Source organism: Cryptomeria japonica, chromosome 6, assembly GCF_030272615.1.
Source record: "Cryptomeria japonica chromosome 6, Sugi_1.0, whole genome shotgun sequence".
Lineage (NCBI taxonomy): Eukaryota > Viridiplantae > Streptophyta > Pinopsida > Cupressales > Cupressaceae > Cryptomeria > Cryptomeria japonica.
In genome coordinates, this window is record NC_081410.1 from 451,491,596 (window position 1) to 451,505,081 (window position 13,486).

The 13,486-nt window shown below is 34.4% G+C and overlaps 1 protein-coding gene across 1 annotated transcript in view; it reads right to left on the reverse strand.

Annotated features, from left to right (window-relative positions):
• Positions 1 to 4,707: 4,707 nt before the first annotated feature.
• The window catches only part of LOC131051050 (cytochrome P450 94A1-like), a 35,798-nt gene continuing 27,019 nt past the window's right edge, over positions 4,708 to 13,486 (reverse strand). Inside the window, exons 2-5 of the mRNA XM_057985395.2 lie at positions 6,042 to 6,739; positions 5,709 to 5,891; positions 4,962 to 5,052; positions 4,708 to 4,809 (exon numbers count right to left, since the gene is read on the reverse strand). Of these exons, the coding sequence (XP_057841378.2) occupies positions 4,708 to 4,809; positions 4,962 to 5,052; positions 5,709 to 5,891; positions 6,042 to 6,739 (1,074 nt within the window). The remainder of the gene's footprint in view (positions 4,810 to 4,961; positions 5,053 to 5,708; positions 5,892 to 6,041; positions 6,740 to 13,486) is intronic.

Genomic DNA, 13,486 nt, shown 5'->3' on the forward strand with positions numbered 1-13,486 from the left:
ATGACATTTCAAGAATGATATTAGTGGCTAAGAAATTTTGATTATTGAGGTCTCTTTGGCTAGTTAACTTGAGGTTTTGTTTTTTATTTTTAGCTTTTGTGTTGTGTGCCTTTTATCTTTGTTTGTCTTTTCTTGTCTTCTTGTCTTTGTCTTGTTTTATGTGTCCTTGCATAATATTGTGTGAGTAAATATACTGAGGTTGAGGGCTTGGTTCCCCGAAATTAGTGATGTCTTATCTCCTTGTGATTTCGCTCCTAATTGCTCCTTTCTCTCTCATCATTCTACTTTACCATGAGTATTTGTATAGGCTCATACTCTTGCTAAATTAGGCGCTAAATGTAGCATCATAAATTGTCACTGGTACAATTTGTACACCTCATGTTTATACTCCCACTTTTGTGTGTCCTATCCTAATCCCCTCTCTAGGTTTGACCAGGCCTGACTATCCAACTTTGATGTCATGTACACCTTTTGATGGGTCCCCACCCCCTTGGCTTCTTGTTTTGGTCCTCCTTGCAGAAGGACTAGGGCACCCCAACATACCTCGGTCCCTCTCAAAGGGGCCCCAAGTTGCAATGGGGTAGGACCTATATCTCCCTGATAACATTTGATCCCCAGGGCTACACATGATTGTTGGAGGTCAACGTAATTGGTAAATTATCTAGGGAACACTATATAAAAAACATTATATCAATTATTTTTAGATCTAAGACTCTATCCCTATTATTTGTGCATCTATGAAGAATTCATCATCAAGCATCTTTAGAGATTCAAGGCTACATATTCATCATTCAAGCATTGTGGAGAAAAGTTACATCAATGTTCATGCAAGCATCTATATGTGATTAGGGATTTTCATGCTCATTTGTTTTTCATGCCATTACATTCAAAATGTGTGATTGCATTCAAATATAATTGCATCATCATCAATAATTGCATATCTGAGTTATATTTCCATAACATTTATTCAAGTATTTACATTATTTCAATCATGATTAATTCCAAAGTTGAGGTTTGACCTTTAAGTCAAACCCCTATTCGGCCAACATCTTTTCCTTTCTTTCTATGTACAAGAAATAGGTGCAGAGCTATACTCAAGAAATACGATAAATTCAATAGTGATGAACATGTCAACTTTTGATGGCAGCAAAGTTAGAGGACCAGGGTGGATCTGTGCTACTTGGTCTCAAAAAATTAGGCCAAACTTTGGAGGACGGGTTTTAAACATCTCATTTTGATTATATCTAGGTTGGTGGTTCTATGGGACATCTGTAGCTTACCATTTTAGCTAGATCACTTCAATAATCCCTCATTTTACCCTAATTTCATAATCAATCAAATTCAACTTAGAAAGAGGATCAATCAACCCCACACCCAATTGAAACCAATCACAAATCCTAGTCTCTTTCTTCACAAGGATTGATACTAGATCTATTGGGTTCAATCCTCTTTCAATATATATATGGGTTAATTGGGCTAGTTAGTGGTTTTATTATCTTAAAGCCTAATTCCTAATTTTCCCTACATTACATTATCTATAGCTAGGAAAGTATGGATTGATGGCATAGTAACTTCTTTTAGTAAGTCATTATGAGGTTCTTATAAGTAACATTATAGTCCTATTGAGTGAAAGTAATGTTGAGCTCAAGAACTCATGGGCAGTTTTAGTTTCTGTTTGAGATTAGTACTAGTTATTAAGCATATATAATGGTAGATGGTTATAATTAAATGCTCATAATTAATTGAGAGAAAAGTTAATTTAGTTGTAAAACCAAGAAAAAATTGTGGGAGGTGGAATGAATGGTTGGTGTAATCTGGATTTGACACAAAGAGAGCTTTCCCCTTAAGTATGTGATATTCCTCAAACTATTTATCTCAATACAAGACCTTTTTAGTTTTATTTTAAGAAAATAGTTCTCCCTTCAAGAAAATAACTCACGTGTCTTACCATGAAAGGATTTTGAGAATGAGAATAATTTTTTTTAGGCCATTTACATGTTAATGATCAAGAACCTATAAATAATTTTACTTTGTAGCAATAACCAATAGCATAGGAGTAGATTAACCATTTTATAATGATTATATGGGATTGAATGAGTTGTAAGATTCTCCAAAATGTATAACTACATGGTCAATACTATCCTAAAGAATTTGAGTGCTCTAACACCGAATATGTAACACAATCTTCCAACACTACCATAGATAAAAAAGCTCCACCATTTTTAGATATCATAATTATGCAATGTATTTTCAAGACCATTATGGAACTCAATAAAAATAATAACTCCTATTGATACCAATAAGTTCCTGCAATCCTGTATGGAAGGGAAGAGGTCATGGGTATAAACTAGGTAATGGTCCATCTATAAGAGCTTGTAAGATTTGACAATACCTTTAGATTCATCTAAGCAAAAAGGACTCAAACTAGTGCGGACATTCAAATGGATTAGGAATTCACAAGAAAACTTCAAAAACATCTTATGAAACCCAACCAAACATGTTCCAAGAATCGGTTATGGCTTCTAGCATGTAGAATGAAAGGGCACTTCACAACCACCCCAAATTCCTAGTAGCCCTCTCTTTTAGGACTGTCATGAATATCTTTTGATATAGACCCGATATCAAGATTGTGAAATGATTTTTGGATACCCTTTTTGGAGTTCTATATCATATCAAAAAATTGGTATAGGTTGTTTTCTAACAAAACAATAAAAAATGGAGTTCTACCACTGCACTAGAGCTTTAATTAGCTCTCTTTTCCAAAGCTTGGTACCTCACAAATGCACACCAATACACAATGAATGGATCCAAGAGGTTTCATGCATCACAAAATCACCAAATCAACTATTTTGGGCTTCCAAGCTCTCATGTTTGCAACAGGTTCATTGATACCTTCAAATTACCCCTCTTCACAAGCCTGTCACATAGGGATGCCAGGCCAAATTCACTTCAAACTTACACCAAACTTGCTTCCATGCATTGAAAGAAAAAGGAAAATTGAAATTACTCCTAAATCCACCATTCAACCAGGTTATAGCCTTTCACCATAGTGGAATGTGGAGAAAATCACATTTTTGAGATAAAACCCTAGGTGGCAAGGAGTTACAGGCAGTTTTCACCAAAACGCTTATATCTTCCAAAATACTTGATGAAATTGGACCAAATCACCACCAAAGACCCACTCTACTTTCCAACCATATGATTCTTTAAACTAGAAAGTATCGTACGAACAAGTACAAAACGTTGCAACACAACTGAAACAATAAATTTTCAAAAAAATCAAAATTGGTTTTATTAGATCTCCTCCAAAATTCAGATCAACCTCCATTACCTCGACCAAAAGAGACTTTATAGACATGAAACATACCTTTTATAACTGCTTCCAACCAATTTTGAAATTAAATGACCATTAGTTGTCAACTTTGCATAATTGACAACTTATTTTTTTGTAACTTAGCAAAATTGCAAAGTTGACAACTTTTGTAACTTTTGAAGATTGTTGCCAAACTTTGTGAAAACACCCCAAATTGACTCAAAATCATCCTAAACAGACTAAAATGGGCGAAAAAGCCTTATTACATGGATTTCACCCATATTGGACACCTTTGGTAACCTTGACCATGGTTAACCATATCATAATTATATTGGTCTATCTAGGACAAATGACTTAATAGCCTTACAAATGGAATTGTTCTGATTACAATTGGTCCTTTGGACCTTATTAGACCTCCATAAGACACAAACAAAGACCCATTACAATAAAGCCTTCACGAGGCATGAAAAGCCTTGGTGCCCCTGCACCAACCCTTCAAGTTGTTGTGCTTACCCTACCACTATTCATTGTTGTTATATGCCACACTTTGATTAAAGTAGTGCACAACACATAATTTGATAGTACACATCTCCTATTTGATTATTATGTAGGCTTCCACTTAATGCATGCAATTTTCTTTATATTGATATATCTCAACCCCATTTAGCCACATATACAAAATATTTTACACCTCATATCTTTAGGGACATGATTTATCCTTGAGTGTCTCATGTCCAAGTGTTGAAATAAGCCTAGTGGGTTAAAATTATTCTATCTTGCAAGTGCACGATCTTTATAGATGATCAATGTGGATTCAGATGCAAGTCTTCACTAATGAAACATCACTTGTGGTGGTGGTGACCCCAATGCCTTTGTTATGGCCCAATCTACTCATGCAACACGTCTATATAATATACATAGTCTCCATAGTGGTAGTAATGACTATTCAAAGCATACTTGTTATGTTTCTTTTATCGACATGCTTCTATCTCCATTAATATCTAATCTTGAATATTGAATTGCAAGGACATCACATACCTACAAGGCTTTACATTTTGTTGGTCTTACAAGTGCATTGGTCCTATATAACCACCAAAATAATCATTGCATTACTCTATGCATGAATGACCATGGAGCTATTCTCTTTGTAAAATGGCAACTATACCATTGCATAGGCTTGAAGGATGATCAACAACTTAGTCTACAAAGTCTTCGATCAAATTCATGCATGAGCATGCCAACTTAGACATGAGATCATTAGACTCATAAATTCAGACATATCTTCACTAGTTTTTATGGTGAATTGTAGCTACAATTACCTGTGGTGTGAAAATTAGGGCAGTAATTAAGTATGTAGTTACATTTTGCGTACATGTCTACTAAATTTCTGTCCTTTATGCTTTGAAGGATGTCCATACCCTGTCCCAAAGCTCCCATTTGGCACAGGCTGGGAGGATGCCAGCAAAAGTTGCAGAATTTGGCTTCACATCTGCCAACTGCATTTGATAGGAAGTTTCTAAAAACGTTTACAAGAAAAGAACGCTCTTTGAGGCATTTTGTCAAACAGTTAAGGTGCCTTGTCTATGCTTCCATATTTTACATATCCTGTAAACATGCCATTCTTTGAAGCAGTTCAAACTTCACATACCTTGTCAATGCTTACATATTTTGCATACATGTCGACCAGGGAAGTTGCAGCTACACCATCTGACAAAACTCTTACGATGAATGTCCTTGCCCTGTTCTAAAGCTTCGATTTTGACACAGGCTGGCAGACACTAGCAAAGGCTTTGGAGTCTCTGCCAATCGCATTTGGTTGAAAGTTTTCAAATCCTTGTCTACAGGCGTATTTTGTGCTTATCTTGCATTCGATCAGATCACATTTCTTTGACACAAACAGTCAAACAGTTCGCATGCCTTTTTTATGCTTCTGCATTATGCATACATGTCTATTTCTCTGTTTCAGCATTATGTATACATGTCCACCAGAGCATTTCCAACTGTAATACTTTATCATATTTTTCCCCATTTCCATTTCCATTATGCCTTGATCGATGTCCATACCGTGTTCCAAAGCTACCATTTTGGCACAGGTCCGGAGTACGCCGGCAGAGGAATTGATCGGGTTGCTCCTTTATTATGCATTCAAGCGCCAAAGTTTCGAGCGGGAAGAAAATTTGAATGAAACATTGACGGCGTCACTGTTTAGAGAAACGGTGAAGATCTGTTGACGGAACTGCGAACGGAAAGCTGTGGGAACCTCGAACGGAAAGGTTAAAGGAGTAAAGGGACCCACACCAGCCACTTAAGCGCGGTCAGCGCTTAGAGTGTGCTGGTTAAGCCGGGCCGACCTGGCGATGCCTATTTTGTGTCAGACGGAACGGGCGGGTACAACCTCATCGATTCACATAGAGCAGCCTGCAGATACTTCATCTGCTTCAATTCCTCATAAGAGAAAAAGGAACTGATCTCTTGTCTGGCAGCAATAATGCGTGTAATTTCTACATAGATGTTTTCGACTCGGCGATGAGAGGAGAGGAGCCAAAAGAACCAGGTGAGCGCGGAAGACGGAGTGTCCCTGCCCGCCAAGATAAAACTTATTACAATATCTCTGAGGAAAACATCATAGGAAGCCTTTCCTGCTGCAGCGACAGCACTCTTGTGGAGGAGAAGAAATCTGGACAGGCGATCTTGACGCCGTGATCCCTGGGATGGAGAGACTTCTTACTTCCTCGCCTCGATTATGTCTTGCGCGAAGTTATGAATGAAGTGGATTGCCTGGCGTAAGCCGACGTTGACGAAGTGCTTGAGCATCCACAGGTAGGGCAGGGGATCCGTGAATCTTTTCAGGCTCAAATTCGTGGCGACATCAAAGGCCTCTGAGAATTCTGAGAGAGGTAGAGAAATGTCGAGGCAAGCGGGGTCCATGCCGAATGCCACCTGACATATGTTGTCGAAGGCAAATCGCTTGAAGACGTCCTGCATATCCAGCCGATTCTCCCCCCGCTGGTTGGTGGCAGCAACTTTTCTGAGCCGTGGCAGAAGGCGATTGGTGATCTCGTTATGCACGCTCTCCGCAATGAAGTCGCGCAAAGAGTTGGTGCTGAACTCGTAACTGGCCACTCGCCTCTGCAATTTCCAGGGAGCGCCGTCTGTGTTGAAAATTCCGGTGCCGAGCAGATCGTTGAGGAGGAGCCTGAAATAGTTGCCCTTGGGATAATTCTCAAAACGGGTCTTGAGAAGGTGCTTCACATTGCCTGGATCGGCCGTGATAACATTTATTCCGGGGCGATGAAAAGTGATGATGTTGAAGGGAGCGTGTTCGAGAAGCTCCGTCAGCCATTCTGTGAGCCTGCTTCGGTTACTCAGGAAAGCAATTAATGAACCCAGAATTGGATAAGACGTAGGCCCAGTATTGATGTGTTTCTGGCTTATGAGCACGTAGATAAAATAGGCAAAAATCAAGGCAAGGGCAGGAAAGCTTAAGAGAATAAGCATGTCCAAAGATAATTGAGCAAAGCTCTTCAGCTTGAAAGATCTCCTTTTTTGTGATTTTTAATCTGTCTTTTTGAATATATACCTGACTCGAATCTGTTTAAACTTTTATACGGCTGGAGATCTATAAAAAGGTCTGGTATATTCCCCATGGTTAATGTCGCTTAGACATCGTATTTCCTAAACATTGTAACTGTCAGGTTTCAGGCTGTCGGATTAGAAACATTCAAATATGATGTTCCCCATAACACCCAGTTGTATTACGTAGGTGCAACACTTAAGTTTCGAAAAATATAAGTAAGAAAGCAACAAATTAAGTAATAAGTGATATTTTCTATGACTCCTATTTGTTTTAAGTGGGTGAAGAAAGAAACAAGTAATAAGTGTGATATTTCTCATAATTTCAATTTGTATTATGTGGGTGTAATGTTTATGTCTAAAAAGGTAAGAGAATTAAGTAAGAAGTTAAGTAGTAATTTAAATAATGAAAATTGGTTATGTTTGTATAAAATACAAGATATTTAATTAATAAGTTAAATATGTTTTAGTAGACTATTTGTACCATGTGAATGTAATTCTTTTGTCCAAAAAAGATAATGAAATTGGTTGTGTTTATAAAAATTATAAGATAGTTAAGTAACAAGTTAAATGATTTAGTTATATCAATAAAAAAATTAACAAAATTAAATGACAAATTATGTAATAAGTTAAATACATCTATAAGAAAATTGTTCAAAATAAATTGTAAGTTTAAATATTTTATTCTCTCTCTTTTTTTTTTGTCTAAAAATTATTTCATCCTTTAGCAATGACTTTCAATAACAACCCTATCTTTGATTTTGCATTTTTCTTTTGGTACCATATCTGTTTTTAAGTCTCGTGCTCATTTTGGGTTCTAGAACTTTTTTTTGGTCCTCAAGTCCCATTTTATGTCCAAGAGTTTGTTTCTTGTCTTGTGAAACAATGTGTTATCATTATTTCTTGCTACAATATTTATATATTTTGTTTTGACCTTGAAATGATAATGTGAACCTTAATTTAATATTATTTATGAAAAGGTGTAAAATGAGGTTTCTTTCTATGTGTTGTTTATGAAATTATCATGAGAATTTAAACATCATGTTCCAGTTGCCATTTCAAATTTGTAATGGTGCATTTTTTCTATGTTCCTTCTATTTAAGTCCACTTTGCTTTGGGTTTAATGCTTTTGTAGGTATTATTAATACTACAATTTAATTTCTATCATTCATGTGATTATATTTATAGGTGGATTGCTAGGTTACTATTCTTGATTAAAAAACAAGCATTTGTTTAGTTTCTTATAAATTATTAGCATTTGAGTTATGTTGTTTATGAGCATCACAAATTTGGCTTGGTACAAATTTCATTTAGGATGCAATCCAAGTTAAATAAAATAATTAAAATAAATAAATGAGGCATTTCAAAAGTGAAATCTCTTGACATCTTTTACATAGATTTTTCTAAATATAGGTATGATAGATCTAACTCATTCACAACATGCTTGGGTCAAATTAAGACAACATAATGAATTTGAAAAATAGTTGAAAGAAAAATTATTTAGAATAGATAATTTTTTAATATATAATGACCTTAAATTTAAAATAAATGATATGTAGTAAAAAATTAGTTCCCTAGTTAATAAAATAGTTCTATAGTAAACTAAATTAACTCTGTAATCAAGTAAAATAACTCTACAATTAAATATATAAATTCTTAATTCAATATAACTCCAAAGTAAAATGAACTGTAAAATAAGAAGAAAAAATAATAAACAAAGTTAAAAAAAAAAGAATAATTAAATATTTGTTTAATTCATTTATATTTATTTTTATAGTTTATAATTGTATGTTGTTTAAATTGAGTTTTATTTATATTGATAAATATTAAAAATATTTATCAATATTATTACACAAAAAATTATTTAAGTAAATAATATTAATATTTTAAACATTTTTAAACACGAATGATTTAAAAATAAATATTAAAAAATAATAAATTACTAAATACTTAATGAGTTTTCATATAGATAAAACTAGCATATATATCTTTATTTTTTAAGATATATAGATTACGTCGATATATAATGTGGTATTGAATTTTTTCAATTTAATATTTTTATATTAAAGTTGAATGAAAAAATTAAACATCTTGATATATATAGGCGTAATATATACATCTTAAAAATTAAAGATATATATGCTAGTAGAATTGCGACCCCCAAACATGTAAGAGAACTATATTAATATTAATTTAATATAAACATGTTAAATAAGATTAACTTATTATTATATTATTCAATATTAATATTTGTAAAGTACACCAAGAAAAATGATAATGATAGTAACTCTAAATATTCATTGAACATGGTAGTTGATTATTCAATATTAAGATTTTTAATATACATCAAGATATATGACAATGATAGTACCAACTAGGAAAATAGTTAGAACAAGGCACGAAATTCATAAGCCACCTTGAAAGAAAATAACATACAGACTAATCCTAATCAAACCAATAAAGACATCAAAATAAAATGCAAACAAAACAAAATGAACTCAAAATGATATCACCAAAATGCATTCCTTTGCTTCATCGTTATTCCTTTCTCCTCTAATGGTGTGTCGTCTAGATATCGTATTTCCTAAACATGATAACTATCAAGTTGCAGGCTGTCGGATTAGAAACATTCAAATGTGATGTTCCCCATAACACCTAGTTGTATTACGTGGGTGCAACACTTAAGACTTCTCGAAAAAATATAAGGTAAGAAATCAATAAATTGAGTAATAAGTGTGATATTTTCTCTGACTCCTATTTGTTTTAAGTGGGTGAAGAAATTACAAGTAATAGGTGTGATATTTTCCATAACTCTTTATCTGTATTATGTGTGTCCAACTATTGGAATTTTGGAAAATATAAGGGAAGGAAAAAATAAGTAAAGTAATAAGTGTGATATTTATCATAAATTTAATTTGTATTATATGGGTGTAATCAATGGGCCTTTTCAAAGTTATAAGGAAGAAACACATAATTTAAATAATAAGTTAAATAAGAAAAGTTGGTTATGTCTGTAGAAAATATAAGACAATCAAGTAATAAATTAAGTAACAATTTAAATATGTTTAAGTAGATGATTTGTATTATGTGGAGTAGTAGTTATGCTTTTAAAAAATAAAAAGAATTGGTTGTGTTTATAGAAAATATAAAAAGGAAACAAAACAAATTAAGTAATAAGTTAAATTAAGAAAATTGATTATGTCTATATTAAATGTAAGACAATTAAGTAAAAAGTTAAATTATTTTAATGATTTGTATTGTGTGGGTGTAATGTTTATGTCTAAAAGGTAAGAGAATTAAGTAAGAAGTTAAATAGTAATTTAAATAATGAAAATTGGTTATGTTTGAGAAAATATAAGATAATTAATTAATGAGTTAAATATGTTTTATTAGACTATATGTGCCATATGGGTGTAATGGTTTTGTCTAGATAAGATAACGAAATTGGTTGTGTTTATAAAAATTGTAAGATAGTTAAGTAACAAGTTAAATAATTTAGTTATATCCATAAAAAATTAACAAAATTAAATGACAAATTATGTAATAAGTTAAATATATCTTTAAGAAAATTGTTCAAAATAAATTTTAAGTTTAAATATTTTATTCTCTTTCTTTTTTTGTCTAGAAATTATTCGATCCTCTAGCAATGACCTTCAATAGCAACCCCATTTTTGGTTTTACATTATGCTTTTGGTACCATATATATTTTTAAGTCTCGTGCCTATTTTGGGTTTTAGAACTTTATTTTGGTCCTCGAATCCCATTTTATGTCCAAGAGTTTGTTTCTTATCTTGTGAAATAGTGTGTTATCATTATTTCTTGCTACAATATTTACATATTTTGTTTTGACCTAGAAATGGCAATGTGGAACTTAACTTATTGAGGTTTCTTTCTATGTGTTGTTTATGAAATTATCATGAGATTTTAAATAGCATGTTCCAATTGCCATTTCAAATTTGTAATGGTGCATTTTTTCTATGTTACTTCTATTTAAGTCTACTTTGCTTTGTAAGTATTATTAATGCTACAAATTAATTTCCATCATTCATGTGATTATATTTATAGGTGGAAATCTTGCTAGGTTATTATTCTTGATAAAAAAACATGAATTTGTTTATTTTCTTATAAATGATTTGTTGGATATTGCTGCTACTAGGATATGTTGTTGTCATTGATGTCAACATATTCTTGTGTTTTGGTGTTGCACAGAAATGTTTTGGTGATCCGATAATTATAGTGAGTTGATCTGGTTGGTTTATCTGTTTGCTATCCTGAATCAACTATAGATACTTCATCTCCTATTATCTGGCGACCAGGAGCATAATTGGAGTGGATAAGAACAGACAAGAGCCCTCTACTTGCGAGAAGTGGAAAAATAATAAAGATGTCTGGCAGGAAGTGGTCGATGGTGGTCTCGTCCCCTACCTGGACCGACTTCATGGCCCCTCTCCTCTGATTACGGAGGCCTTTGTTAACGGATAGAAAAGAGGGAGTCTCAAGGCCTATGGGGATGATTATCAGATAGATGGAACTTTGGTGGTGATGATCACTGGTCTGGCTACTACTGAATGAAGGTTTTAAAGGGATAGAAAAATTGGGGAGGAAGACTTGTCGAGCTTCTTCGACAAAGACAAGGAGCGCTCCAGAGTCACCAAGATGGTTGATGGTGGCTATAATAGAAAAAACCTCATGGCCCCGTGGGCTGACATGGTTGAGTTTATAATGAGATATATCACCCTTGATGGCAGGTATGCAAGTATCTTCTCCTACCATTTCACTATTTTAAATCATTTTTGCCATGGTAAAATTATCTTTGTTCCCTACTATCTTGCCTCCTCCCTTGAGAATAGCCTAGAAAAGCACCTATGAAAACCCTAGCAACCCTATTCTTCATGAGGGACTTATCGTCCTTATCATGGAACATGCCAAATCCCTTGAAATTGTACCCTTGCTTGTCGAGATTGGTCTGCAGATGGAGGTCCAAGATGTCTCTGATTCAAAGATGGACCTGGATGATAGTGGGGTTCCTGCTGATGACCCTGAATACAAACTTGCTGATGAAAAGGAAAAGATGGTCACTCCTGAGACGCTCGGCAACAAGAATCCCCCTAGATGGGTAGCTAGTAAATACAAAACCACCAGCAAGTTGATCTCCAAGGGTGAACCCCTCACCAAAAAGAACAAGCTGGCAGTGAAGGATCACAACCTGAAGATTACGGACCAAGGGATTAAACTGGACATCCCTATCAATGTACATAAAGACAATTGAGGGAAAGATAGTAGTCTGATGAATCTTGTCATGGAAGCCACCAGAAGCCAGGAGTGCTGCTGGAAGTGGGTCGAGTGTGAAATTGACACCCTCAAGATGGGGGTTAAAGAAATAATTGACATTTTCACTGCTTCCCCAGAACCCAGCAAACCAGGAAAACTCATGATCATGACTAAAAAATATCTCAGAATGTTGAGGTTATGAAATGTAACCATGAACAAAGGATTGATAAGGTGGAACAATCCATGGCTGAGATTAAGAAAAATCTCAAGAATCTGGTTGACATTAGTAAAGAAGCCATGAACAACAACATTGAGGGGCTAGAAAAGATTAATGCGATTGTTGCTAATTATAGATCCTTCCACAGTGACCTAGTGAAAGAACTTGGTGGAGATGATGTGGCTACTGGAGACAAGAAAACCATGGGACCTAGTTCCAAAACCAAGAGCAGAAGCAGCAACAAGGCTACCTCCATATTCATCATGGAGGAGCTTGAGGAAATCAACATGATTTCCATCCAAAAGAACAAGGATCTGGTGCTCTCGCTTAACTGAGAGCTTTTTAGCTTTGGCTTGTTTGTCTGTGCTTTATTTGTCTTTGTTTCTGTTTGGGGTTGCTCCCCTGTTTTGTTGCTGTTTCTTACCGGATTGGCTGTTGGTCGGCTGTTGTAAAACTTTAGGTTTCGGGTCCTTGTAAAACACGTTTATCCTTAGCCAAAACTATAGATACTTCATTCTTTATTGATTTCATGATTCTATGTGGTGATTTGATCTATTTATGGAGATTGGTTTTCAGTGTTTAGTATTGCAGTGTTCTGGTGTTTGATTCATTGTGCTCTGGTATGATCATATCTTATGTTGCAAATTTGGGAGAGTGTTTAGGATGTTTGTTTGTATCTTCATTACAAATGGTTTGTGATTTTATGATCTGCAAGATATCTTTATTTCCCGAGTTGTCGTTGTTAAGCATTCTTGAGTGTTAACATGCCAATCAATGAAGATTTGATTAAGTGGTGTTGGTGAAACTATTGCAGATGGTTCTAACATGCTTGTTGGTGTTTCCTAATCATGTCCTATTTGTTCTAATAGTTTGCATTGATCATTGTGCATGTTCTTGATGATCCTATGGGTCTGGTGATATTCTTTGTGTTATGTAATATTCTTGGTGGTGTAATGTGTTGCAGTTGATCTTTGCAAGATTTTTAGTGGTGGTGCACGTTTGAGGAGCTAATTTAGGTCCATGCTATGTTGTTTATAATATTGTATTGGTTTGGTGGTTGATTTATGTATCATGTGATGTAATTTTGTAATTAGGTGTTAAGGGATTGGCTG